The sequence below is a fragment of the Pongo abelii genome, chromosome 16, assembly GCF_028885655.2.
Source record: "Pongo abelii isolate AG06213 chromosome 16, NHGRI_mPonAbe1-v2.0_pri, whole genome shotgun sequence".
Lineage (NCBI taxonomy): Eukaryota > Metazoa > Chordata > Mammalia > Primates > Hominidae > Pongo > Pongo abelii.
Window position 1 is genome coordinate 67,757,286 of NC_072001.2, and position 27,333 is coordinate 67,784,618.

The window sequence follows — 27,333 nt, forward strand, 5'->3', positions numbered from 1 at the left end:
TGGTGTGATCTTGGCTCACCACAACCTCCGCCTCCCAGGTTCAAGCAATTCTCCTGCCTCAGCCTCCCGAGTAGCTGGGATTACAGGCACACGCCACCACGCCCAGCTAATTTTTTTTTGTATTTTTAGTAGAGATGGGGCTTCACCATCTTGGTCAGGCTGGTCTGGAACTCCTGACCTCAAGTAATCCACCTGCCTCAGCCTCCCGAAGTGCTGGGATTACAGGCATGAGCCACTGCACCCAGCCAATTTTTTTTATTTATTTTATTTTTTAATTTTTTAATTTTTTTCGAGATGGAGTCTGGCACTGTCACCCCGGCTGGAATGCACTGGCGCGATCTCAGCTCACTGCAACCTCTGCCTCCCGGGTTCACACGATTCTCCTGCCTCAACCTCCCAAGTAGCTGGGATTACAGGTGTGCGCCACCACACCCGGCTAATTTTTTGTATTTTTAGTAGAGATGGGGTTTCACCATGTTAGCCAGGATGGTCTTGATCTCCTGACCTTGTGATCCACCCACCTCGGCCTCCCAAAGTACTGGGATTACAGGCATGAGCCACCACGCCCGGCCGTAATTTTTTTTATTTTTATGTTTTTACAGAGACCAGAGTCCCTCTGTGTTGCCCAGGCTGGAATGCAATGATGTAGTCATAGCTCACTGCAATTTCCAACTCCTAGGCTCAAGCAGTCCTCCTGCCTCAGCCTCCCAATTAACCAGGACTACAGTTGCATGCCACCACACCCAGATGATGTTTTAATTTTTTGTAGAGAGGGGTGTCACTATGTTGCCCAGGCTGGTCTTGAACCCCTGGCCTCAAGCAGTCCTCCCGCCTCAGCCTCCCAAAGCACAGGGATTCATATTAATGTTTTTTAAAAAGCACTTTTATATCCATAGCAGGTGTTTTTTCCGTTTGACAGGAAAGGCCCAGACAAGTTAGCTTGATTTGTCTGGGGTTACTTGAGACCTCACTAGCAGAGCCAGGATTAGAACCCAGGTATCTCGATTCCTTGTCTGTGTTTCCTCCACTGTTTGGTTCCTATGAAATGAGTTATTGATGGTCTTTCTTTTTTAGAGTAGGTCCAAAGTATACTCAGTTACTGAGTTTGTTTAACAAGGATTTTATAGGTTGAGTTAGAACTAGGAACTTGGAATCTCATATCTTGCTCTGCTCATGAGACTTAGAATGTCTTCCCATCCCTCTTGGTATAATAGTTATGCCTCCCTCCCTCCTCTGATCTGAGTGTCACTTATAAGCTTTCCAGCCCCTGAGCACGCTCTGAAAAAGTGAAACAATCTAAACATCTTGGATGGGGCAGCCTTTCCTATTTCAGTCGTTTTCCCAGAATGCTTGTTCTCACCTAGAAAACATCCACTGATGCATGGATGGATTTTCCTTTTCTCCCCCTGCCCCATCTTGTTCCCTGTGGGTGGGTGCAGAGGTGGGCGCAGGGGCTTTTTAACCAAAAGGGAGCAGAGTTGGATTATAAACAAAATCAGTAGAGGCCAAAATCCTACTCTGCCCCAGGTATCTAGTACTAATTATCTGCTCTGGTGGTTCTACTGGGACCTTGGGCTTGAAATATATCTTGTCTTATCTGTACAACACCCAGTCGTTGTTCTGTGATTGTTGTAGGAGGCAGAGCCCCGGATGTGGACATATGTTTATCCTGCCAAGTACTCAGACATCAAGTCAGAGGATGAGCGGTGGAAGGAGGAGCGGGACCGCAAATTGAAGGAGGAAAGGAGTCGGAGTAAGGACTCTGTCCCCAAGGAAGATGGGAAGGAAAGCACAAGTAGTGACTGCAAGCTGCCCACGTCAGAGGAGTCTCGCCTTGGGAACAAGGAGCCCCGGCCAAGTGTCCATGTGCCTGTGTCCTCCCCGCTCACCCAGCACCAGTCCTACATCCCCTACATGCACGGCTATTCCTACAGTCAGTCCTATGACCCCAACCACCCCAGCTACCGGAGCATGCCTGCTGTGATGATGCAGAACTACCCAGGTACAGCACCAAGTGCCAGCAATATTCCATTCACTGGAAGGGGGAATGAAGCACAGATTTCACGTCCAGAGTTTTCTTGCTCAGCCCCAAGGCATATTGAGGCTCGCTTAGATGACAGCCCTTTTTTCACTGAGTCATTCTATGAGGTGGCCACCATAACCCATAGTTCCTTGAATGACCCATAATGATAGTCTGTGTGACTACCTCTCTCTCCCTTGCTCCAGCTCAAGGATTGCCTCTGTAGTCAGTTTTCATTGCTAACTAAAGGTAAAACTCCTTCTCTGTCACTGCTGTCTCCCCTCAGCTGGAATTTGTAAACCATATACTCCACATTTTGCAGTGTGCTAGGCACTGTGGGAGGTACAAAAGAAGTAGAGCCATTGAGTTCCTTCCACTCCCGGAGCTTACAGCTTAATCATAGTGGAGAGACACAAAGAACAAATAAAATGCAAACCATAACAATGCATGGATTCAGTTGCCAGATCATGTTCACCTGTCAAGTAAGAAGAGCCATCTGAAGTCAGACTGGGGGGAAGTCCTGCTAGATTCAGCTTGGAAAAGACAAGCTCTTTATAGTGTTTAAATGTTTTTTGTTTGTTTGTTTGTTTTTTGAGACGGAGTTTCACTCTTGTTGCGCAGGCTAGAGTGCAGTGGCGTGATCTCAGCTCACCACAGCCTCCACCTCCCGGGTTCAAACAATTCTCTGCCTCAGCCTCCCGAGTAGCTAGGATTACAGGCATGTGCCACCACTCCTGGCTAATTTTGTATTTTTAGTAGAGACGGTGTTCTTCTATGTTGCTCAGGCTGGTCTTGAACTCCCGACCTCAGGTGATCCAGCCGCCTTGGCCTCCCAAAGCCGCTCCTGGCCTTAAATGTTTTTTAACTTGTTAGAATAAAATGCTCTTATTTAACTCTACTCGTTTTGTTGCCCAAAGAACCATGTGGGGTGCTTCTGGGGTGGAAGGGCACTTCTTTAGCCTCACTCCTTAGAGCTTCCAGCTTCCTACATCAGCCTAAATAGTCTCAACATTCTGGTGACTTTATTATAAAGCACACTCTAAATAGAAATAAGCTTTTCAAACAGAAATAGGAAATTTCTTACCCTTGAGGTGTTCCTTTCTCCCTGTCACTCACACCCGTCAATATAAAAATCATAGTTGCATTTGTTGAGTGCTCGCCCTGAGCCAGACGCTGTCCTCTGAGATTTATACACATTATCTTTTTTAATCCTCCTTATCACCTTAATAAGTATTGATATCTTCATTTTTGATGATGAAGAAACTGAAGCTCAGAACACTTATTTATTTGCTCAAGGTTACCAAGCTAGTAAGTCTGAGAGTAAGGTTTTGAGCCCAAGGCTCTGACTCCAGATCGTGTGATCTTTCCACTTTATCATGTCACTTCTCCAAGATGAATCTGAGACCAGTTCAAAGAACAGTATCCGACCTATGGAAGTTGGAAGCAGGAAACGGGGCCATGTTCCTAATATCCCTTAGCTAATTTTTCCTGTAGAGCTTAGTAAAGAAAGGTCAAGCAGCCAACAGTCTCAGCCAGCCACTATGTTAGAAAATACCTCAGCCTGTGCCTAGGAAAGCTGATGCCCACCTAATCAAGCTCACTAAAGCAGAGCTTCCTCTACCTCTCCCATCTCTTTGACTGTTTGATTTCTCCTTCCACAGGTTCCTACCTGCCTTCCAGCTACTCTTTTTCCCCATATGGCAGCAAGGTCTCAGGTGGTGAAGATGCTGACAAGGCACGAGCCAGCCCCAGTGTGAGTTGTAAATCCAGCTCAGAGTCCAAAGCCCTGGACATCTTACAGCAGCACGCCAGTCACTACAAGAGCAAGTCTCCCACGGTAAGAAAAGTACAGTGATGCTGGCTGTTACCCAAAGACTAGTAAGGCCAGACCCAGGGTCTGGGAGAAGGTGGACAAGTTCAGGTCCTGACCACGGTGCAGCTTGGCTGACTTGACACTGGCAGCCCCCAGGGCATCTTCTTTATTCTTAGGTATCTTGCACTTTTAGGGGTCACAAGGTGGCGCCCTGGGCATCTCACTCGTGTGTGTGTGTGTGTGTGTGTGTGTGTGTGTGTGTGTCTCACTATAGTGCTTTTGTGTCTCCGGTTTCCTTTCCAGATAAGTGATAAAACTTCTCAGGAGAGAGATCGAGGAGGCTGTGGGGTGGTTGGGGGTGGTGGCAGCTGTAGCAGTGTCGGGGGAGCAAGTGGGGGTGAACGGAGTGTTGACCGGCCCCGCACCTCTCCTTCCCAGCGCCTGATGTCCACACACCACCACCACCACCACTTGGGGTACTCCTTGCTCCCAGCACAGTACAACTTACCCTATGCAGCAGGTAAGCCTGTTTTCCCTACCACCTGTTTTGTCTTGTTTTGTTTTGTTTTGTTTATCTTCATCCCAGTAGTAATGTCCACAGCTAGGACCCTCCTACCTGCCTCATAAGAATCCTTTTTTAATTTTTTTTTTTTTTTTGAGCTTCTAATCTGTGCACAGTCCTAACCTCCTGCAGTCATTAAAGCATATGATATTTATTCCTCCCTTGGAGTTTGGGGATTCTTAAATTCCTCCAGAATACTGGCCTTGATAGTCAGAAGAATATGGAACAGGTGTTCCCCAAAGGAAAAGAGAAACAATCAGCTGAGAAATAGAGCCTTATTATCTATCTCCAGCAAATATATCTGGCTGAGTATCAGATATTTTTTTCTGTCAGCACCCCAAAACTCAGGGAAAAAGGTTAATGGAAGGTTTCTGTGAGTGCTACACTAACATGTTCTCCTGCTTATTCAGGGCTTTCTTCTACAGCCATTGTTGCCAGCCAACAAGGCTCAACTCCCTCACTCTACCCACCCCCCAGGAGGTGAGAATGGTAAGTCACTTTTGTTAATTTGGGGCAACACATAAAGCCGGGATAGCTGCTACCTGGATCACAGAATCCCTAGGTGAGGAATAGCTATGAGGGGTCAGCAGTCTGGAATCCATGGAACCCTGGCCAAGCCTGTTGTACAAGAATCTCCCATGAAGCCATGTGCATCTGAGAGGACCTGTGGAACATAGTGTCCCCTAGGGACCAGTACTGGCCACTCCTACAATTCATTTTCTTGGAGTGCCACCTTGTGGTTGTTCTACCAACAGGCTGAGTGCCTGGTTATCTGTCCATGTTTCCCTTGCAGACACCAAGTGCCCGGATAAAGTCAGCTTCACGGGCCCGGACTGGCTCACTCAAGGAGGTGCTGAAGGTGCCATTTAGACATCAGTTAAATGGTGTTGATCATCCTGTTTGCCGTTTCCACCATGACTGAAGGCAGACCCTTGGCTATCTCACCTCCACCAGACCTCCGGACTACCTGACCCTCCCTCTTCCTCAGGAGCTGGAGAGCTGGTACTTAGCAAAAATATTTATTCTCTCAGCCACAGTCATGACCGTTGTGGCCTCTGTGGAGATGAAGGCACGGGAAGCAACCAGGGGAACATGGCCTCAGCCCAGAGAAGCCACCGCTCTGTTCCCCAAGCCCTTGGTCTGCTGCTGGAGCAGTACCAGCCCCCCTGCCCACCAGGGAGGGACCCCCACCCCCAAGCACTGGGTAAGGTCTGAAGACAGCACAGCAGCCATACCCCTCACCATCATTACCACCATCACCAGATTCTGCATCTCCCTAGTGCTTTGCACCCTGGGAATTGGCAGCATGTGGAGGAACTAGAATCTCAGGAAAGAAATTGGGGGTTGTTTTCTACATAATTGCGAAAACAAGGTCTTCAAATGTGGAGACTTCTCCCCATTTACACGAGCACATATAAACGCTCACAACCTAGCCTGGAAAGGAAGACCAAGGCATCTGCCCCAACATGGCCTTGAGCTGCCTGTGAGGCAGGGGGCAGGGGTTCCAACACCAGCACAGGGCTTCCCAGGGACACTGGGAGCAAGCTGGTGCTGGAGCATGAATGACATCTGTGAAGTAGAACCTGCGTCCCCACTAAGTCCTGCTGCTTCTTATTCCCCAACTCCTTGCCCTTTTCCCTTCCCTCCTAACCCCTTGGTGCCTTTCCCAGGGGGATCCCCACACTGGTCTTGTCTCTTCTTTTCCACTGCTTGGCTCTTAAGCCTCAGGCAGATAAACTAGTATTCCCCCCAGCATGGGGAACCTTGGAGTCTGCCAGGTCACCTTAGTGCAAGGCCCAGAAGGCAGCCCCTGGGAGCACCCAGCAGTTCTTGGAGATGTCCTGTCATCTAGCCATCTGATATCTTCCTCATTTGGGGCCACAGATATATACAGCCCAATTCCTCTGTCTACAAGTACATGATTTTATATAGCTCAGTCTATAACCTCCATGTGGGCCAATATAAGCTGTGTTTCTTGGTAACACATATTTTGTTTGAGGGGCCCCTGGCCGTGGGAGGTTATTTGTTCCTTAGACCCTGGAATAACACATCCAAGCCATTACTTATTAGAGGCTCAGAATGTACTCAGTGGAGCTGTGCTTTGAGGCAGCCAACATTTCTCTGCTCTCCTTAGAAATGCAGTCTCCCAATGGAAGCTTTATACTCTTTGTACTGGGAAAGTGAGGATGATTTGGTTGCTTTGTTGGGGTCATGTCTTCCCCAAGGTGTGGGGAGCTTTAGCTTACTTGGCTTTTGAGGTATCATCCCTCTGTTCTCCCCTCCTATCTTTCCATGACCCTCTGGATTGAGAGAGAGAGAGAAAGACTGACAGACACCAGTGTAGGCTGGAAAAGGGAGTGTGTGACCAGAGTGCCAAAAATGACTAGGAGCAGGAACTTGGCTCTGACTCAGTTTGGAAAATGGGAAATAGGGGACAGTAAGCACAGTGCCCAGTAGTAGTTGATTTCCAAGGACCCTGGAACCCTACACATGAGAGGCTTAGGGTCACCATCTGCTCAAGAGGATCCCCTCTGATCTACAGGCCTTTCCCCTAGGTTTCTGCCTCCTCATTTTTGTTCAAGTTGGGTTCTGAGTCCTCCCCAAAAACCATTGTTTTAGACCTCTTGGCAGGACCCCCAAAACAGCCTCCCTCATACCCATCATTCCCTCTGCCTCCTGCTGCCCTCATGGGCAGTGCTCTGAGCAGTGACCTCCCTTTCCTCCGTGGAAGTAGCTAGTGCAGACACCATCAGCCCACCCCACCTGAGTCACACCAACCAAGAGGGTGACTGAATTTCAGCCTGATTATGCCCTCCTGGGGCTCCTGTGAGGTGGAGCCAAGGTTCCCTCTCTGTTCCTGTCTGTTTTTAAATATTGTTGTGTGTTTTGTATCTGTGGCACTGGCCTGCAGCATACTCTGTATATATTGTAAAGAAACCGTTTGGAGTAATTTTCTTTTGCATTGGGCAGGCATGGCCATGCATTCCTGCCCTTCAACTCGTTCTGTAACACAGAGGATGAACTTCTGTATTAGCTGGGCAGCCTTGGGTTCTCCAGAAGAGAACAGGTTTTTCTTTTCCTTTTTAATTTTTCTTCTTAAACATCTGGCTCTTTGATCCTCATATCCAAGTCTCCCCTGAAGAGTAGGAGCTGTTCGGAAGAGCAGGTGAAAGCCACCATGGCAGATCCTGATGCCTGCCGGGCCTAGTCTTCTCTCTGAAATAACATGAAGCAGCAGCTGTGGAGATTCTTGACAAGTGCTGAGTGAAAGATTTGCTGCCCACCTCTACATGGGGAGGAGAAGCACAGGTGGGAGCTACCTGTGGCATCCATGACCTAGTCAGAGGGATGAGGTGCTCAGCAGAGGTCCCCATCCTATCCCACCCCACAAACAAAGGCTGGAAAAATTTGCTACCAAGGGCCAAGACCACCAGACCAAGTCTGTTTATGAGCCACCCCTGCCCAGGCCCTCACAGACGTTGCTCACTGGGCTTCCCATAGAGAAGCTAAAGAGAGAGGGGGCCTCATCCTCAGATAGATCAGGCAAGGCTTGGAGAGCTGCTCTTTAGGATCCACATCAACTACTTCCTCATTTTAAGGTATGGCAATTCCCTTCATCCCCTTTTCCTGCCTTGTACATGTACATGTATGAAATTTCCTTCTCTTACCCAACTCTCTCCACACATCAAAAGGTCAAAGAACCACACGCTTAGAAGGGTAAGAGGGCACCCTATGAAATGAAATGGTGATTTCTTGAGTCTCTTTTTTCCAGGTTTAAGGGGCCATGGGAGGACTTACAGAGTTGCGAGTTAAGACTGCAGAGGGCTAGAGAATTATTTTATACAGGCTTTGAGGCCACCCATGTCACTTATCCCGTATACCCTCTCACCATCCCCTTGTCTACTCTGATGCCCCCAAGATGCAACTGGGCAGCTAGTTGGCCCCATAATTCTGGGCCTTTGTTGTTTGTTTTATTACTTGGGCATCCCAGGAAGCTTTCCAGTGATCTCCTACCATGGGCCCCTCCTGGGATCAAGCCCCTCCCAGGCCCTGTCCCCAGCCCCTCCTGCCCCAGCCCACCCGCTTGCCTTGGTGCTCAGCCCTCCCATTGGGAGCAGGTTGGGGCGAGCTGGAGGCCCGGGCTGGAGGGGCAGTGTTGCTGTTCATAGATTTTGTTCCATTGGCGTTGCTCTGTTGGATTTAATTTCAGTCTTCCTGATTCTTCCCTTCTGTAAAGTGTACATTACCAAGTTCCTTGTTTTTTTATATATATATATAAATATATATATATACAAACTGTACTCTTTTTGCCTTTGTACATTCAGGCAAGAAGAGAAAATAAATCTTTTTAAGAGACAATCACAAATCTGTGAGGGCTGCTGGTTATTTCTCCTGGAGTTTGCTGCTGAGCTGCCTCTTCCTTCCTCCCAACTTTCCTATTCTCCCTCAGCTCTCCTGATCTTCCTGGCCCTGCTCTATATGCATCCTCAGCTTCACTTTCCCTGGCTGATGGCAAGCTGTTGAATCCAGTGTCCAGACTACCTGCCTTGTAATCCTTTTCTGCCCGGCATTGTTTTCTGGCTTGGCCACTGGCTTAGCCCAGGAGCTTTACTCTGTGCCCTCGCCTCCCCTCTCCTCACCTTTAGATTTCCATTCACCGAAGTGGCTTTGGACCCCTGGGTACTCTGGGACCTGTTTCCTGGAGGCCCTGGCTTGAAACACTCACCTGTGAAACTATGCAGCTGGGAGCTCTCTGCCTAAGAGTTGCACTATTTAAACCTGCCTGGGAGTTAGGACGGATGGTTTTAGGAATGACTGGGAAACTGCCCCTAAAACTCCCCCCACATTCCAGCCTCTAGAATGCTCTGATCCAGAGCTCAGTGGATGATTCCCAGCTGGTGGACTCCTATGGCTACCCCATCAGAACAAGGGCTAAGGGTTTATGGGTCAAGAGTATTTGATCAGAATTTTAAAGGGTGGTACACTCTGAAACACAGCCCAACCAAACCATTGTTTGGCCGCTTTCTCTTTTCCTCTACCTTCCTCCTCCCCACTTTTTTCCCTTTCTCTCTACTTCCTTTTCTTAATTGGCTTTGGAATTGAAGTATATTTTTAAATTATTTGTTGTATTTATTGAATAAAGTTTTTAATGTCCCTGTTCTTAAATTTAGACTTAGTTTGCCTTTCACACTCCACCCCCAAAATATTCTACCTTCTAAGTTGCTTTTTAAACTGTAGTGCAGCCTTTTGGGTACCATATTTCTTTCCTGTCAGTGGTCTTCAATAGCAAAATTTTTTTTTGAAAAGGGAAATCTTGACTGGGTGTTTTTTTTTTTGAAAAGGGAAATCTTGACTGGGTTTCCAATTTAGCCTTTGTGACTCTAGCCGTACTGAAGAGGAATCACCAATAGGTGGCAGCAGAATCTCAAGCAGGTTTCTTGGGAAAAAGTAAGGGACTGAGTTTTGTCTTGGTTCTTTTTCATCTGTCTTGTAGATTCCTTGTGTTTGTTTAATATCTGCATCCTAAATGCCAGCTGCCTCTAGGAATTACCTGCCCAGTGGGGGACACCTGATTTCAACTGAATGTCTCTAGTCCCAGACTTGCTCTAATAACATTTGCCAGGCACGGTGGCTCATACCTGTAATCTCAGCACTTTGGGAGGCCGAGGCGTGTGAATCACTTGAGGCCAGGAGTTCCAGACCAGCCCAGGCAACATGGCAAAACCCTGTCTCTACTAAAAATACAAAAAATTAGCTGGGTGTGATGGTGGGCATCTGTAATCCCAGCTACTCAGGAGGCTGAGGCAGGATAATCACCTGAACCCAGGAGGCGGAGGTTGCAGTGAGCTGAGATTACACCACTGCATTCCAGCCTGGGTGACAGAGCGAGATTCCATGAAAAAACAAACAAACAAACAAAAAAAAAACCTTGGGATTGGAGCTCATTACTTTTAATGAATACAAGTTAGAGTCCAAGATTAATGACTTGGCCCACAGTGAAAACACAAGCAGGCTCCATAAAGAGCAATGTGAGAGCCACAGCTCAACAGTAGACAGTTGCAAAAATGTAGGAGGTGGAAGAACATGCCCTTCAATTGGCAAAACAGAAGCAAAAGAAAAAAAGTGCCAGTAAATCCTTGAGAAATTAAAAAAACTGTGGTGAAGGATTCCAGCCCCCTTGGTGCCACTGAGAGCTTATTCATCAGGCTGTGGTGTGGGGGACTGGAAGCCACACCTCAGGACACTGAGCTCCAAAAGGAGAAAACTAGAACAGGGAAGGTGTGTGCTGCATCCTTCAAAGACCTCAGGAATGGGAATGTCAGTAGCTCCATGCAAAAGAAAAAACCCAGTTTCAGGACCCAACCTCCCCAGCCTTTTACAGAAAAGGAAGAGCTAAGAGCAGACTGGATCTTGGGTATAGCCTCTCCTAGATGAAGCTGATATGTACACATCTGTCTCTCCAGGGGGCTCTAGCAGTGAGTCTCAGACTCCTAGCAACCCCGCATTTCACAGTGTAATATGGCCCCAGAGGCCTCGGCCAGTTTATGTGCCCTCCTACACTGCAGCTTTTTTCCCAAGGAGCACGCACCACACCTCTATTAGGCTCTGGACTCAAAACAGTTTGGTAGGGAGTTGGTCCTAGTTCAGAAATAAAGACTAGACCAACCACAACTTTAAATCAGTTTATTGACACAGTAACACAACACACTTGCCTCCCTGACATCCCCGTCCCCCTCACCCAATCTAGATCTTTCCCCCTTCCTCTCCCCTTAGAAAAAGCTGTTTAGTGAAAACAGTTAAGGGCAGGCCATTTCTACACTCCCAGCGCTACCCTAGGCCCTGCAGAACAGGGTCTCAGACACTACTCAGAACCTGGTGGGGAAGTAGCTAGTACTATACTCAGCCAGCCAGAAGCATCCAGTCCCTAAGAACAGATTGCCCCACAATTCCCAGGCCCTGAGTTGCTATATATTCCTCTTCCTTACTGCTCTTTCTTTGTGACCCCAAGAAGGAGACCTTGGGGCCTGGGCCTGCAGCCAGGAGCAAGAACTCCTGGCAGTGATTTGAGACTTAGAGTTTGGCTAGTGTTTTTAAGGCCCAGGCATCCCCCAAAAAAGCCCTGGTGGTGGGAGTAAATTTCAATGCCCCTATTTAAAATGTACTGATAACATTAAACAGATTAAGCCAGCTTAACCAAATGCCAGAATAACACTAAGCTGTAAAGAGGGAGGGGTCGGACCTGCTTACTCCAGGCCAGACACAAATGCACACAGAGAAGCCCAGGTAAGAGTGTCAAAAAACAACTCCAGGACACTGCCCAGGGACTGAAAAGCCTATACTCAGGAGCCCCTGGGGTGACAGGAAGCAAAGAAAGAAAATACACAAGTCTTAATAACCAAAACAGAAAGCCAACAGCAGGGAAACCTGAGCCTGACAGTGCTGCCCACCAGCCCTCCAGGCCATGCCCCTGAACCCAGACAGTCCCTCCCCATCTAGGCAATGTCCTCCCCTAGGCTAGACAGAACACATCACACAGCGCAGTTTAGAAAGCTTCTAATGCCAGTTCATAAACATCTTCATTTACTATTGGTGATTACATGTGAATAATATGTTTATACTGTTCTTTATGGAAAAGAATTTCAACGAGTCAACTCCGAGAACACAATAGGCAACCCTCACCCTGAGCCCCTCAGTGTCCTTCCCTAGACAGCGAGGAGCCCTCTCGTCTGTCCCAGGGCTGCCTAACTTCCCCTCTTCCCCCACTGTGGCTCTTGGGTAAAGCATCCTCTATGACTATTAGTCCTCATCGGACAAGTTCTGGTCCAGGGGATAAACCATGAACATCACATCTGGCCGAGATGGGACACAGGGATGGCCTGGACGTACAATCTCAAAACCCAAGAAGCTGAAGGTCTTCAGGAGTGGAGCTGCGGAAGACAGAGTGTAAAAAAGTCTGATGAGAAACACAAGGGTAGGCTGAAATCAAAACCCCAAACAAAGATGGAACAAGTAAGCACTAGGCTTTTATGAACCCTTCAGGCACTTGCCCTCCTGCCATGATTTCCCAGGGTTTGAAAGGCAAATTCAAGAGTCCCACCTCATCCTGGAGGTGCTCCCTTCTCTCCCCCAGGCCCCACTGTCTGGGCTGTAAGGCTCAGGCCACTCTGACTCCTCACCTCTGTCTTCTCGGCCCTTCCTGAAGCAGATGAAGACATAGTTCACTTTCATCTTCTCTTCAGCAAACTCTAGCAGTGCTAACAATCTGCAGGCAGTAAAGAGAAGTACTTAGGCCCATCACCACCTTCCTAGACCTCCCTCCCATTCACACCCCACCCCCACCCCTACCAACCCAAAGGCTTTTCTGAGGCCTACAACCAGCAATATAAATACAGAAGCTCCGGGCCGGGCACAGTGGCTCACACCTGTAATCCCAGCACTTTGGGAGGCCGAGGCAGGTGGATCACGAGGTCAGGAGATCGAGACCATCCTGGCCAACATGGTGAAACCCCATCTCTACTAAAAATACAAAAAACTAGCCGGGCGTGGTGGCGGGCACCTGTGGTCCCAGCTACTCGGGAGGCTGAGGCAGGAGAATGGCATGAACCCGGGAGGTGGAGCTTGCAGTGAGCCGAGATCGCACCACTCCACTCCAGCCTGGGCGACACAGCAAGACTCCGTCTCAAAAAAAAAAAAAATTCAGAAGCTCCAGGAGGAAGATTCCTATGTCAAGACCCCAAGAGCCTTGAATTCTGGGGAAGAAAAAAAAAAAAAGCCACAGCGCCTGAGAAAAATGTTATTAACTTTTCTCTTCCTGCAATGAGAGATCTGAAAGTAACACTACCCATCTTAACTAATGCTGTTTACAAGACAGAGTTTGGGGCCTAGAAAGAAAACCCGGTTCTTCAGGTGTCCCCCAGATTGCCAAGTCTGATATGATCACCTGCCACTGAGAGGGACACTCTGGGTTCTAACACTGCCTAAAAGGATTTTCTCAAGAGGCTGGGACCACTCAGGAACTCTGTCCTCAGGACATTTCTTACACATCTTGGCCGCTTGGAGGGTCTTTGCCCAATCCAATGAAATCCCACTTACCTCTGAGCTTCCTGGGTGGGGTGTGAATGGGAGGGAGGTCTAGGAAGGTGGCAATGGGCGTAAGTACTTCTCTTTGCTTCCTGGCCTTTTAAACTACACTACTGTGTAGCTACAGGGGGATTCAGTGTCAGAGTGAACCATGGGGCGATTAACCGGCAGGCATTTGGTTAATGTGATAACAATCTGCTTTAATTATAACCTAGAGCAGGCCTGTCTTACTGGCTAAAAATAACCTGTTACAAAACGGTATCTTCCTGGGGAGTCTAGAGCTAAGGGAGAAGGCACAGACTCCCCTACAATTCTGTTACCCACAGTAAACATATACTCTTCTCTGGAATGGGACCTCCTTTCCCTCCCCAGCATTTGGCTCTTTACCCTTCTTTGCTCCCGTCAGCTAATAATCCATCTGGGATTTCTACAAACAGGCTCTGGCTGGACAGGACTGCATCCCAAGAAGAGACCTTCACCTCGGTGACCTCATACTGGAAGTGGACGATGTGAGGTTTTCCATCATTCACAGGGAGGTCCTGGGTCACAGTGAGCTTCTCGTCCTGGGAAGGAAAGCAGGGCAGAGGACCAGATCAGTACTGCTTCTGGCCATATCATCCACTCCCTAATCTAGGCGATGCTGGGAGTCCCCTTAGGCCAGTCTCAGGGTAGCGTGGGATAGAGGCCATGCTGAAAACGCAGAGCTTCATGATGGCTAAAAGGAGCTGTCACTCACCAGGCACTAAGACCAGTTGATGGTGGTAAAAGCTAGCAAAGCAGGAAGGGAAATATTTACCTAAATTGTCCACTAGGTGCCAAGTACAAAGTGCTGTCCCATATATTACCTTTATCATCATGACAAGCACTTGAGATGGTAATTGACAACTCCACTTTAAGTCTGAGAATAATGAAGCAACTGACCCAAGGCTCCAAAGACAGTGAATGGCAGAGATGAGATTCAAACCCAGGTCTCCCTGACTCGAAAGCCCACGCTTTCCCCCAACACCATGTTCTTTTCCTTCCCTGACAGAAAGGGAAACATCAAAAACAAATGAGAGTATGTGTGAGTGTCTGGCTGGAGCCCCAGTCAGCCAAAGTCTGATTCCAAGTGGACTGTAGGGTCCGTGTTATCTCCCTTGGGCACAATCTCAAAAGCCCAGAATTCAGCTGCCCTGCTAACCTTCCATCCCAGTCTTAGTGAGAAGCTAAGCTAACTTCTGGGCCTCAATTACAGCAGATTAAAAGGCAACAAATGGTACTGATATCTTTCCTCTAGTATTCCCAATAAGCCATGCAACAGCCTCAGCTGAAAGAGTCCTTCACAGTCCCCAGAAGACTAAGAAAGTGATTACTCCCCTTGAGCAGCAGCTCAGTGGAGTCTGAGAAGGCTCCATCCCCAGCCTTCCATCCCAGGGTCCTCCTTACCTTATATATTAGAGCTGAGAGAGAAGGATCCCTGCCGCCCCCTCGCCCACCGGGGATCTTCGACAGTGGGTGAGGGGCATCAGGAGCACCACAGAGGCCCTGGAACAATGTGCCTGCAGCACTGGAGCTGGGGACAGTTACTCAAAGGCAAAATACTACTGCAAGAGACAGAGAGGGTGAGACAGTAAACACCAAGACTTGAAGATTTTTTTTTTTGAGGCGGAGTCTCGTTCTGTCGCCCAGGCTGGAGTGCAATGGCACGATCTCGGCTCACTGCAACCTCCACCTCCCAAGCTCAAGCGATTCTCCTGTCTCAGCCTCCCGAGCAGCTGGGATTACAGGTGCACACCACCATGCCCAGCTAATTTTTGTATTTTTAGTAGAGATGGGGTTTCACCATGTTGGCCAGGCTGGTCTCGAACTCCTGACCTTGTGATCCACCCACCTCAGCCTCCCGAAGTGCTAGGACTACAGGCGTGAGCGACCGCGCCCAGATAAGATGTAAAGATATAACTCAAATCCTACCCCCACCCCATCCTGGCTCTCTCTAAACAAGGGAAGGCTTATGAAGGCTCCCAGCTGCCCCAGTCCTGTGGGCTTCTGCTTCCAGAACTACGCTGCTGTCTTAAGGGCAACCCACTGTGTTGCAGAGGCATAGGGAGGAAGTCTCAGGAGGGCCAAGGGACTCCAGCTGGGTATATCTGACCGGAGGAGCACCTAGCAATCTTCTAACAAATCACTGTGGCACTGGGCAGACCTTGGAAATCACCAGGTCCTGGCTTACCTGCCAAGCCTCAAACCCTGTGCCAGTCTCTTCTCATTTCCCTATGGTGCCTCAACCACCTATATGGCAGAATCAAAAAGGCCCACACAGTTACAGGCTGGAGAGGGGAAGTCATGTGGTCTGGGTACCCTGTCCCTGAGGAACTCTCAAGGCTACTTCCCCAGTGATGGCCCCATCCCCCTTCTGAGCAAAGGAACTGGGGTGAGAAATCTTTTTTTTTTTTTTTTTTTTGAGACAGAGTTTCACTCGTTTCCCAGGCTGGAGTGCAGTGGCACGAACCTGGCTCACTGCAATCTCTGCCTCCCAGGTTCAAGTGATTCTCCTGCCTCAGCCTCTTCTCCTGCCTCAGCCTCCCAGGTAGCTGGGATTACAGGCATGTGCCACCACGGCTGGCTAATTTTGTATTTTTTAGTAGAGACAGGGTTTCACCATGTTGGTCAGGCTGGTCTGGAACTCCTGACCTCCAGTGATCCGCCAGCCTCAGCCTCCCAAAGTGCTGGGATTACAGGTGTGAGCCACCACACCCAGCTGGAGTGAGAAATCATTTAACCAAATCCCTCGATGGTTAAGAATAAAACTAAATCCAGGGATTTGGCTCCCAGAGCAGAGGTACACAATAGTACATAGAATACTGTGATGTCTGATTTGCCCCTGGTATGCCACCAAATGCTGGGCCTTCTTGACCTTCTTTGCTGATCCTTTCGTGACCTGAGCGTGGGAGGTCAGGTAATAGTGATGTGGTCAGAACACACACTCAGATGTGCTGGGTGCAGGGTATGTGCTAGGAGAGGAAGATGCATGCTATGACCTGAGTAAGGAATCCAATAATCAGACAGACTATAGCAGGTAAAAGGCTCCTAAAAGAGCTGTCACCTTACTGGCCACCTTAATTTTCGGATGGACCCAACAGGGCTGTAGATCTGCTCAACTGTCTTTGAATCCAATTTAGTGGTTCCTTAGACTGAGATGTAGTTCATTCCTTGGGCCAAGGGCAAGTGAAACAAAGAAGGAGGTAAATTGTGTGTGCGTGTACACACCACGACTCAGCAACAGGCCTGTTCCCCAGCCACCACACATCAGCCTCAGAGCAGCTGGAATGCAGTGGATACATTTAGGGGGTATTGCAGTGGTGTGCTGGGGCCAGCTCACACAATCGTGCACATCTCTTGCCAAATATGTGTTTAATGATGTCATGCTGGTAGCTTGAATTGGCCAAAGGAGGAGTATTTACACTGCGAAAGTCCCCAAATGCTGTAAGTCAGGGCTTTTTTTTTCCCTGAAAGCCATTGTAAAACGGTGTGAGGTAACTATTCTTCACACTTTCCTTTGCTTTATATAGCATGGCATGCCAATTTTGGATTCTTCTAAATGAAGAGCAACAAAACTGAACTCACACCTAACATGGCAATGGTACAATAACCAAAGGGGCAGTCCTATTAGCAGAACTGTATCTGCACTCCAGCTGAAAATGGAAGTCCAAACCCGTCACTGCTCAGCTCCTAGGGGCTGTTCTCTCAAACATTTCAACTGGGGGCCTACAAGTATACTTGAAAATTTCTTTGAGAAATGGATTTCCCAGGGAAGTGTCCATGGGTGAGAAGCAGCATCAATACCTAGGGGTGCATTTTGGGAGGCCGAGGAGGGAGGATCACTTGAGCTCAGGAGTTCAAGACCAGCCTGGCCAACATGGCGAAACCCCACCTCTACTAAAAGTACAAAAATTAGCCAGGCGTGGTGGCGGGTGCCTGTAATGCCAGGTACTCAAAAGGCTGAGGCAGAAGAATTTCTTGAACCCAGGAAGTAGAGGCTGCAGTTAGCCGAGATTGTGCCACTACACTCTAGCCTGGGTGAGAGCCAGATTCTTCCTCCCAAAAAAAAAAAAAAAAAAAAAAAAATCCAGGGGTGTAACCACATATCCACCTCTTCCCTCCTCTGGAAAACCTCAGGTCATCCTCACCTCCTCCACTCTCGGCCTCATCAACAGCTGTTAACAGAAGAGGCTGAACTGGGCGCAGTGGCTCATGCCTGTAATCCCAACACTTTGGAAGACAGAGGTGGATGGATCACTTGAGGTCAGGAGTTTGAGAGCAGCCTGGCCAATATGGTGAAACCCCATCTCTACTAAAAATACAAAAAAATTAGCTGGGTGTGGTGGTATGCACCTGTAGACCCACCTACTCAGGAGGCTGACGCAGGAGAATCGCTTGAACCTGGGAGGCGGAGGCTGCAGTGAGCCAAGAGTGTGCCACTGCACTCCAGCCTGGATGACAGAGCGAAACTTCAGCTCAAAACAAAAATGGCCAGGCGTGGTGGCTCACGCCTGTAATCCCAGCATTTTGGGAGGCCGAAGTGGATGGATCACCTGAGGTCAGGAGTTTGAGACCAGCTTGGCCGACATGGTGAAACCCCGTCTCTACTGAAAACACAAAAATTAGCCGGGTATGGTGGAGCATGCCTGTAGTCCCAACTGCTAAGGCGGCTGAAGCACGAAAATCGCTTGAACCCAGGAGGTGGAGGTTGCAGTGAGCAGAGACCGCGCCACTGCACTCCACCCGGAGCAACAAGAGCAAAACTCTTGTCTCAAAAAAACAAAAACAAAAAAACAGAAAGGGCTTAACAGAGGACTATGCTACTGTTTTCAAAAACAAGAGTTATTTTCTGCTGGGGACAATGAGCTATTGTGATTCGCCCTTCCAATGTGTTAAGGGGCAGAATAACAGTGTCCAGACTAGAAAAAATAAGACGGGTTTGGTGGGGGGAGTTTCCCCAAGCAAATGCACACACATGCACCACATCATATGATTCCGTTCTCATTCCCCAGTGACCACTTCTCTGTGCTGAGGTTCCTGTAGGGGCATGAGGAGGGCTGGACCACGGGAGAAAGCTGGTTTGCTTCTATTGGTCAGTGGAGCTACCCAAAGATGGGGCAAACCCCTCTGGGATAGACAGATTATCATCTTGTATACAAAGAGAATTAATTAGGTTCACAAAATAACCCTATCAATCACCAAGGCCCTTGCAATTCTAGAATTCTGGTGCCAGGCTCCTACTTCTAAAGGAATTATTCCTCAAATGGTCTTTAGATGAGCGAGCTACATTCAACCTCTGCCCTGCATCCCAACTACCATCTTGATTCTTAGCTAATTTTTACTTGCAAACAGCAGAAGCAATGGGCCAACTCACTGAAAAGACGAGAATAAAGTGAGGATTTTTTTTAGACCATAATACCCTTTGTCTTCCTAGAAGTAATCCCTGGAGCCTGCCTGCCCTGTGTCCAGCACTAATGTATGAGCTTGTGATATTTCTTTCTTGAAGCTAGTCATATTAGCAGTGGGGCTTGTGATACTTCTGGTTTCCTGATCTCTCTCCTCTTCAAATAAATGCAAGATATCTACGCCATGGCAGCATGCCATTTACCTCCCCACTCTCACATACAAGGATCCTGCAGGCTCTGCTCCTCCCCCATAAACCTGCGCAGATAAGCAAGTGTGTGTGTGAGTGGGGGTGAAGGGGTGTTTCAAGCCCCCACTCTGGGAACTAGTTCCAGTTCCCTAAAAGAAACAGCTGGGGTTTGGGATAAGCTTAGTAGACAGTAGATCACAATAATTATCTTCATCGTCCACATAAAGCATCTGTTATTAGTTACTTGCTGTGAATGGCAAATTGCTTCTCTTCCAAAAAACCTGTCATTTCTGAAGTGAGAAAGGAAGGGGGATGGGTACGTATGTGGTGGTTAAAGACATTATGGGGCATGAAATTACCCAGTAATGGCCTTCTCTTCTAATAATGGCTTTAGTGTTCAAATGGTATTGAAGCTACGCCACCAAGCTCATTAGGAATAGTGAATCCTGGAAGAATTTAAGCACAACAGACAGTGACTTCTAAACACAAGTCTTCCTATCATAAGATCCAAACCAGGTTGGGTTTCATATTCAGTTTAGTCTTGTTTCTAACTGGCTCCTATCCCCAGATTTTTCCAATCCTTCCTCACCTCCTGGTCAAACCACTTGAGGGCAGGCATTGTTTAATCTCAACCACCTAAAGGATGATTTAAGAAACAGGCTGGGCATGGTGGCTCATCCCTGTAATCCTAGCACTTTGGGAGGCTGAGGTGGGAGAATTGCTTTAACCAGGGAGGCGGAGGTTGCAGTGAGCTGAGATCGCACCACTGCACTTCAGCCTGGGTGACAGAGCGAGACTCTGTCTCAAAAAAAAAAAAAAAGAATCTCAGTCCTTTTCAGAGGCTGAAAAGATCAGGCTGATTAAGGAAAATCAAATGTATCAGACTGAACCCAAACATCCAGCTGGGCTGGTCCTGCTTTGGAAGAGAAAAAAATATATATCTCCCATGCCGGAAACTAAGGTGTCAGGTATCCAGCATACAAGGCAATTCAGAAGAGAGATGGAAGATTAGAGCCAATCTGTTAGTGCCTTTTATTTTCTCAGTGATAGGACATGCCCTTGGAAACACTCCTCAGAATACATATGAGTGCTACTAACATATCACATCCTGCTGCCTCTAATTTAAAGTGTCTGTGAAACTGTTGTCTGAAATGCCCTTAGCAGGTTACAATTTCACACATGGACTACAGACAGGCAGCGTATGCAGCAGATGTACAGCTGGGCAATGATGATGGTAAATAAAATTTTTATAATTCAAATGCTATTTCTAAATCTCTAGGGTACTTACTATTTAGAATTAACCTTAAGTCTCTTGATAAAAGTAAAGGATCTTCTGTTAAAGAATCACTTCCAGCCGGGCACAGTGGCTCACACCTGTAAACCCAGCACTTTGGGAGGCAGAGGCAGGCAGATCACAAAGTCAGGAGTTCGAGACCATCCTGGCCAACATGGTGAAACCCCGTCTCTACTAAAAATACAAAAATTAGCTGGGCGTGGTGGTGCACGCCTGTAGTCCCAGCTATTCGGGAGGTTGAGGCAGCAGAATCGCTTGCACACGGGAGGCAGAGGTTGCAGTGAGCCAAGACTGCGCCACTGCACTACAGCCTGGCAAAAGAGCGAGACTCTGCCTCAAAAAAAAAAAAAAAAAAAAAAAAGGAATCACTTCCAGCTGTCTTTAGTCAGTTTTGATTTACATAGTTGGTCCTCTGTATCCACAGGTTCCACATTTGTGGATTTGACCAACCATGGATCAAAAATACTCAGGAAAAAAATAAATAACAGCACAATAAAAAAAAAGTACAAATAAAAGAGCACTAAAACTATTTACATAGCATTTACATTGTGTTATGTATTATAAGTAATCTAGAGATAATTTAAAGTATATGGGAAGATATACATAGGTTATATGTAAATACTACACTATTTTATATAATGGACACTTGGATTTTGGTAAGGGGGAGGTCCTGAAACCAATCCCCCACAGATGGCTACCAAAAGAGTACAGAGTACACAGAGAAGAGATTCCATATAGAAGTAATTCTGTGAGTAACTTCCACTTAGCTACATCTAAAAAATACTTGAATTCAAATTCTCCTTAATATACTTCTGATCATGTTTCACTTGAATCAGTGGCCTCCTTCGCTCATTCAATTCTGCACCCTTTCTCTCTGGTTTCTATTACCTGTCAGAGAAAGTCAGATGGCCTTGGTATTAGCTACCTTTTGGTATCAATTGAAGACATGAAAACCACATTCCCAACACAGTTCTACATTCATTTCTCCCTCTCAACCTCTTCTGACCCATTCTTGTCTCAGGCCCTGCCTCATAGAACACCCAAAGGTGCCCTCACTTCCCTCATACAGGTTGCTCTTTTACTCTGAGACTAGGAAAGTCTTTGATGACTAACTCCTACGCAAAAAGATGTGCCATCACTTAGCAAAATAGAAAGTAAGAAAAGTGGGAGGGTGATGACCACCTCCAGTCTAGTGTGGCTGTAGAGGCTGATTTCCAGCTGCCGATGCCCCTTCCATCTGAGAAAGGGCCCCTGGGCAGATGCCAGGCATAAGTCATTTCACTAGGGCTATTCTGCATTCCACAGGGAATCTTCTTGCTAAGCACAATTATAAAGAAAATGACATCACCACTCTGAATCACAGGCTGAAAGCAAAATTGGGTTTTGGTTGATTCTCCACAAGAAACACAGTTATAGTGGTAGCTAGAATATCTGTGCCTTTGAGGTTTACTTATCACACAGCTGATATTGGTACATATGCCAAAGGAACGCACAATCACATATGCTACCAGAGGTGAGTGGATAGCTAGGTAAACAAGCTTTAATATAAGACTTTACTTTTACATATTAAGTACCTCAATCTAGTTTATAGAGTAAGGTCATCACACAGTGCCAGCCTCTTCCCAGGATAGAATTACATCATTGTTTATATAGTATCAAAGGCCTAAGAAATTTTCTTAAGGTTTATCTTATACAAAGCATTTTACACTACTGCTGCTAACCGGACACTACCTGTTTTGTTCACTTTAAGTGACAAAATTCTTGCCTGCCTACTTGTCCATTTCTTGTCTATAACTTTTTTTTTTTAAGAGATGGGGCATCTCACTATGTTGCCCAGGCTGGTCTTGAACTCCTGGGCTCAAGCAATTGTCTCAGCCTTCCAAAGTGCCGGGATTACAGGTGTGAGCCACCATGCCTGGCCTGGTCTGTAACTTTGGCTTCAGAACCTTCTAAATCATGGCACCAACTTGAATCAACACTGTAAACTCTTTCAAAAAGGGATGAATTACTCATTTTGTTTTTCTAGAAATGCACATTTGTAACATCCCTCTATCCCACTCCTCAGTCCCCTTTTTTATATTTTTGAGCAGCTCTGAGGCTAAATTTGGATTTCTTGGCAGAGTGAGGAATTGCTATTATTAGCCCACACTGCTTTCTGAAGCATAGCTCTGATTTGGGGGGATTCCTGACTATACTAGGAGAGTCAGTCTGTCTCTCTCTCTCTCCTCTCTCTCTCTCCTCTTTCACTCTCTCCTTTCTCCCCTCTCTCCTCTCCCCCAACCCTCCTACCATAGAGTGACCTTGAAGGCACATCATTGGAAAACTGGCTCTCCCTACCACCCCATGCCCAGCAAGCCATAGTGTCAATAAATAAGGAATAACTGAAACCAGACCCTTTAGGAAGAGACAGAAATTCCATTACCCAGGAAACCACTCAGTGAAGATGCTGACAGTTCTGATATGTTCTTGTGCCCTGCCCCCTTCCCCCAAAAAACCACCTGCAGAACCAAATGTTTCTCCTCAAAGCCCATCAGCACAGATTGATAATAACATCACTATCAAGCCAGGGCTAGTGCTTCCCTACATACTGTACTGTCACAGGTACAAAGCAAGCCCTAGGCAGATACTGTCTCCCTGCCCCCGCAAATCCAGGGAGAAAAAGGCCAGGAAGCTTGATTTCCTTGGATTTAAACCTCACGTTCAAAAAGGATAATAAAGGTGCTTGTACTTGTATCTTCTTCCCTCCCCCACCATCAGGAATTCTGACATTTTGGAAGTACCAATCAGAATAACACTGGAAAGGAAGAGCCTTGTTTTCAAAACATAGTGCCAGCTCCTCTGCAACTATTTCTTCCAGGAAACCAAGCCTCCACCTCCTGAGTTTTTCACTGGAGCCAGGGAAGCTGAAAATCCCATCCCCCACCCAATGGGAGCTAAATTCCCAGCCAGCTCCCCACTCTATGGATATGAAACACTCGAGAACACTGACTGGGAAGAACATCCGGCTCTTATCAGAATCCCTAGTTAGGACCCTACCAGGATTCCTTTTAGAAAGTTAGGGGCAGGCCCAAGGAATCTAGGAAACATGCTATGGAAATGGGATTGCCATCACTCAAAGAAACCAGACACCCTGCACAAAACACCCCACCCCCAGGCCAAGTGGAGGAGCCTGATCCAAGGCCTAGCTCCTACCCAGGCCCTGGCAGGCCAGTTGGCTCCTCTCTCCACTTGCCTCTCATACAGCCAGGCCCCTCAAATTACCAACACGCTAAGCAAGGGCCCTGGAGACAAGCAAGCCTGTTTTGCCACTTAGGAAGCTGGAAAGAATTTTCGAGTCAAGTTAACCCAACCCCCTCTTCTTTTCACATGTAAGCACACTGGCTCAGCCAGAACTCAGGTCTTTCAACCTCACAGTTGGTGAAGACTCTTACATGTTGGTTCCAAGTTGCTCAACTCTCAGGGCTCAGCCTACAAAAGACTCGGCATTTCGACCAGCTCAGTCCAGAGGACTCCAGAGAATGACTGCCGAGACCACCCCACCTTCCAACCCCCACTACAGACACACAAAAAGAACAGAAAAAAAAGTCTATCTCACATACCCCTTGAGTGGGTTTTGTTGTAGGTCCCTCTGCTCCCCTCCACCCCTGTGCTTCATCCTGCCCTCTCTCATACCTGCCATCTATCCTCAGCACACACGGCGCCTTTGCCACAAGTAACAGCTTTGCATCCAGCACTCTCCGAGTCTATATCCGCCTCCACCTCCTCAGCTCCAGAGGGGCTGGGTTACGGAAGATGGAGTGAAAGAGGGGAATGCAGAGGGGATGGACATGGAGAGTCTTGGAAAAGGAAACTCTAACAGCTGATGGGCTGTAGGGTAAAGAGAACATGGGAGGCAGGGATAACAGGTCAAATAAGACCATAACAAATTATCAAACAGGGAGTGAATTTTCTTCCTGCATGCAAAGAAGAAATGAGGGGGAGGGCACTAGTTAAGAGTCTGAGACTTGGGGGAAGAAAATGGCCAATGGCTGAGAACTGAGTACAGACAGGAACTTCAGAGGCTGTTGCAGGTATTGTATTTTGGGTACTTCTGGACAGTACCTGAGAGAGAAAGACTAAGAAATCCCTGAAGAAATTGAGCCCAGGAGGCAGAGGTTGCAGTGAGCCCAGATCGCACTACTGCACTCCAGCCTGCGCCACAGAGTGAGACCCTGTCTCAAAAAAAAAAAAAATTCCTCAAAGAAAATTAGGCCTTTGTCAGTAGAAAAAGGACTGATACCCACTACAGAAATAGGATGGGAAAAGCTGCAGGAAGGAAGCAGTGGTTTTTAACCCCAGCTTTGCATTATAAAGAATTACCTGGGGAGCTTTAAAACTATATGCTAATAATCAGGACACTCTAGGCCAATAAGACCAATCTTTGAAGGTGGGGCCCAAGTGACTGATTTCTCAAATGTGAAGCCAGGGTAAGAAACACTGAAATACAAGAAAAGCTGAAAACCCAGTTGGAATATTTAAGGCTGGTGCTGTTAACAAGTGGGAAAGGAAAGTTGAGAGACTATTTCAGTAAGAAGAGTGCCCAAGTTTGAGAGGAACCCTGAGTGGCAGTTAGAGGGCTCTATGCAAAGAAAAGCAATAAAGAAGGCAATGCTTTTGAGAGGAACTAGTCTAATTCTGAATAGAACATGGCCCAATTTAAGAAAGATTTACAGGGAATGGATCTGCTTGCAAAATAATCAGGCCCAAGTGAGAGGCAGAGGCCATAAGGCCAAATCTGGGGACAAAAGGTCTGCTGTGGGGAACTAATGCGCTTCAGACACGGTTTGGACAGGACAGCAAGTTTGGGGAAAAAATGAGGAAGAGAATTAGGTCCAAATTGTAAATGAAAGCCATTCTGACGTATAAGGAGCAACTGGGATTAAAAATTCTGGGGAATTAGGAAATTGTGGAACAGTTTCAGAGAACAGAGGCAGAAATATGGGATATATTAAAATTTGAGGGATAGATCGGCGAGAAGGGTTGTCTTGGAGAAAGACAGGCATGTAGAAAAAGGAAAATTGAGCAACTATCTGCAGGGGGAAGGATATACCATTGCAAGTTTGGAAAACCAGGGTGCTCGGTCTGAGAAAGATGTGCAGCCTTTCTCTAATTAATGGGGGAAGACAGACTAGGGTCAGGTTTTGAGGGAGGAAATTGCAAAGGTCTAGTGTCCAGAATATAGAGCTTGGTTTGAAGGCACTGGAGGTACAGGGGGAAGGTTCACTGGAAGCGGGATGGCTGAGTCCTGTGATCTAATGATCCAAAGACGGGGTTCAGTTAAGAGGGGAAGGAGAAGGATGAGTTCCAGCTGAGAGAAGATGTTTAGAGGGTAAGAATGTTTCCAAGAGTGTTGGGGGTATACCATTGGGGCAATAGGATGGAGCACAGGAATCAAATCCAGTGTTTGATAAATAAAAGGAATGGCGCTGGGAGACTGGGAAAATGGGGCCTAACTGGGAGAGGGGTGTGGAGGGGGGAAGGTGGGGCAAAGATGAAGCTGAAGTATGGGACCAGGAGGAAGAAGCTGGACATCCGTGTAAGGACTGCTAGGCCTGAAGAGAATGGGGGGAGGGTGATGAGTGGGGTAACTGAGAACTGAAGGATGGAGGTTGACTTTGCGGGGGACAGTAATACGAGAAGAGTCTGGGTGGGGGGTGCAGTTTTCATCAGGGAGGGGATTCAAAGGGAAGGGTGAAGTGACTTATAAGGGGAGTAAGAAGATTTGAGGAAGACAGGAAACAATTTGGGGAATCTGGATGCGGGGGAAAGCCCAGTTTGGGGAATGGGGCACAGTTCGGTGGGGCTGAGGGAAAAAAGGGGACCTGCTTGGAAGGTTGGGTTCCGGCTTTTGGGGGCTTTAGGGGAGGAGAAGGCCCAGATGAGGGGGATGGGCCCGGCTGAAGAGAGGGGGCTAAAGGACAGAAGGAGGCCCAGTTGCAGGGCTGAGGACCGGACTAGGGTGGCTGAAGTGGTGAACGGACCTGGTTGGAGGCGGATGGCCCCGCTGCGGGGGGCGGGGGCCGGCTAGGGGTATGTGAGAGGCCCTCTGGAGCAGATGAGGGAGGATGGGGGCGGGGAGCCTGGGCCGGGCCGTTACCTGTCCTGGGTGTTTATCATCCTCGGCGGCTCTGCTCAGGGTGGGAGGAGGCGGCGCAGGGAGTGGATAGGTGGATGAGTGGGTGGGTGTGGGGTCGCGCGCGCGGGGTCGATCTCTGCGGGCTAAGTCCCTGTCAGGCCGCGGGCCGAGCGCCTCCTCCTGCCTCAGCGAGCGCCTGCCTCCAACTGACCCTCCCCGGCCGCCACCGCCGCCGCCGCAGCCGCCCCGCCCCGCCCCCGAGTACCTCATCTACATAGCCCCACCCCAGCGCCGCGCGGTGTCCTGGGAAACTGGGGCCCACAACAAAGGGCAAAGCACCGCCCCGCCTCCGCGCAGGCGCACCAGGGACGGATCGTGGGGGTAGGGCTACGGGGTCCGAACGAAGGGCAGGCTGTGGAGGAGGCCATGGCCAAGGCGGTGGCTCTGCCCGCGGCTGCGGCAGCGCGGCCCAGAAGATGCGTTGTGTTTCCGGTAGTTTTCTGTGAGGATTGACTCAACCTGGTCCTCATCCCTATTCCTTGTTTGCGTGGGGCCGAACAGGGCTGTGCCATTTGGGAGGATATTAAAACAAAATCAGAAATCTAAGAGAACTACACACATATTAGCACCATTCCCAGTCTGAGTCCAGGCCCACAGATCTGTTATCTCAGCTCATAATGCAGATCAATAACCTCAGCTGTCAGCGTAGATCAACAATCTCAGCATCTGGCACACATCTCATGTCAATCGTCAAGGCTGCTCCAAGCACTGGCTTAGGGTCGGTCATCTGAAGCCAGAACTCTGTAGATCATGAGCACAGTTACAGCAAGACAGTCG

The 27,333-nt window shown here is 48.1% G+C and overlaps 2 protein-coding genes across 5 annotated transcripts in view; one reads left to right on the top strand and one right to left on the bottom strand.

Annotated features, from left to right (window-relative positions):
• ZNF609 (zinc finger protein 609) overlaps positions 1 to 9,561 on the top strand; it is a 231,322-nt gene extending 221,761 nt beyond the window's left edge. For 3 of the 4 annotated variants that reach the window (XM_054532785.1, XM_002825559.4, XM_054532786.1), the window contains 5 exons: positions 1,636 to 2,002; positions 3,682 to 3,857; positions 4,137 to 4,353; positions 4,806 to 4,884; positions 5,189 to 9,561. In XM_054532785.1, the coding sequence (XP_054388760.1) occupies positions 1,636 to 2,002; positions 3,682 to 3,857; positions 4,137 to 4,353; positions 4,806 to 4,879 (834 nt within the window). In that variant the 3' untranslated portion in view covers positions 4,880 to 4,884; positions 5,189 to 9,561. The remainder of the gene's footprint in view (positions 1 to 1,635; positions 2,003 to 3,681; positions 3,858 to 4,136; positions 4,354 to 4,805; positions 4,885 to 5,188) is intronic. The other variant, XM_024232812.2, reaches the window with a different exon arrangement.
• A 1,502-nt stretch (positions 9,562 to 11,063) lies between these two features.
• OAZ2 (ornithine decarboxylase antizyme 2) lies at positions 11,064 to 26,682 on the bottom strand. The gene is given in 5 exon segments (NM_001133124.1): positions 11,064 to 12,323; positions 12,573 to 12,658; positions 13,864 to 14,039; positions 14,902 to 15,059; positions 26,518 to 26,682. Coding segments are annotated over 5 exon segments (570 nt in total). The 5' UTR covers positions 26,538 to 26,682; the 3' UTR covers positions 11,064 to 12,192.
• Positions 26,683 to 27,333: the final 651 nt, after the last annotated feature.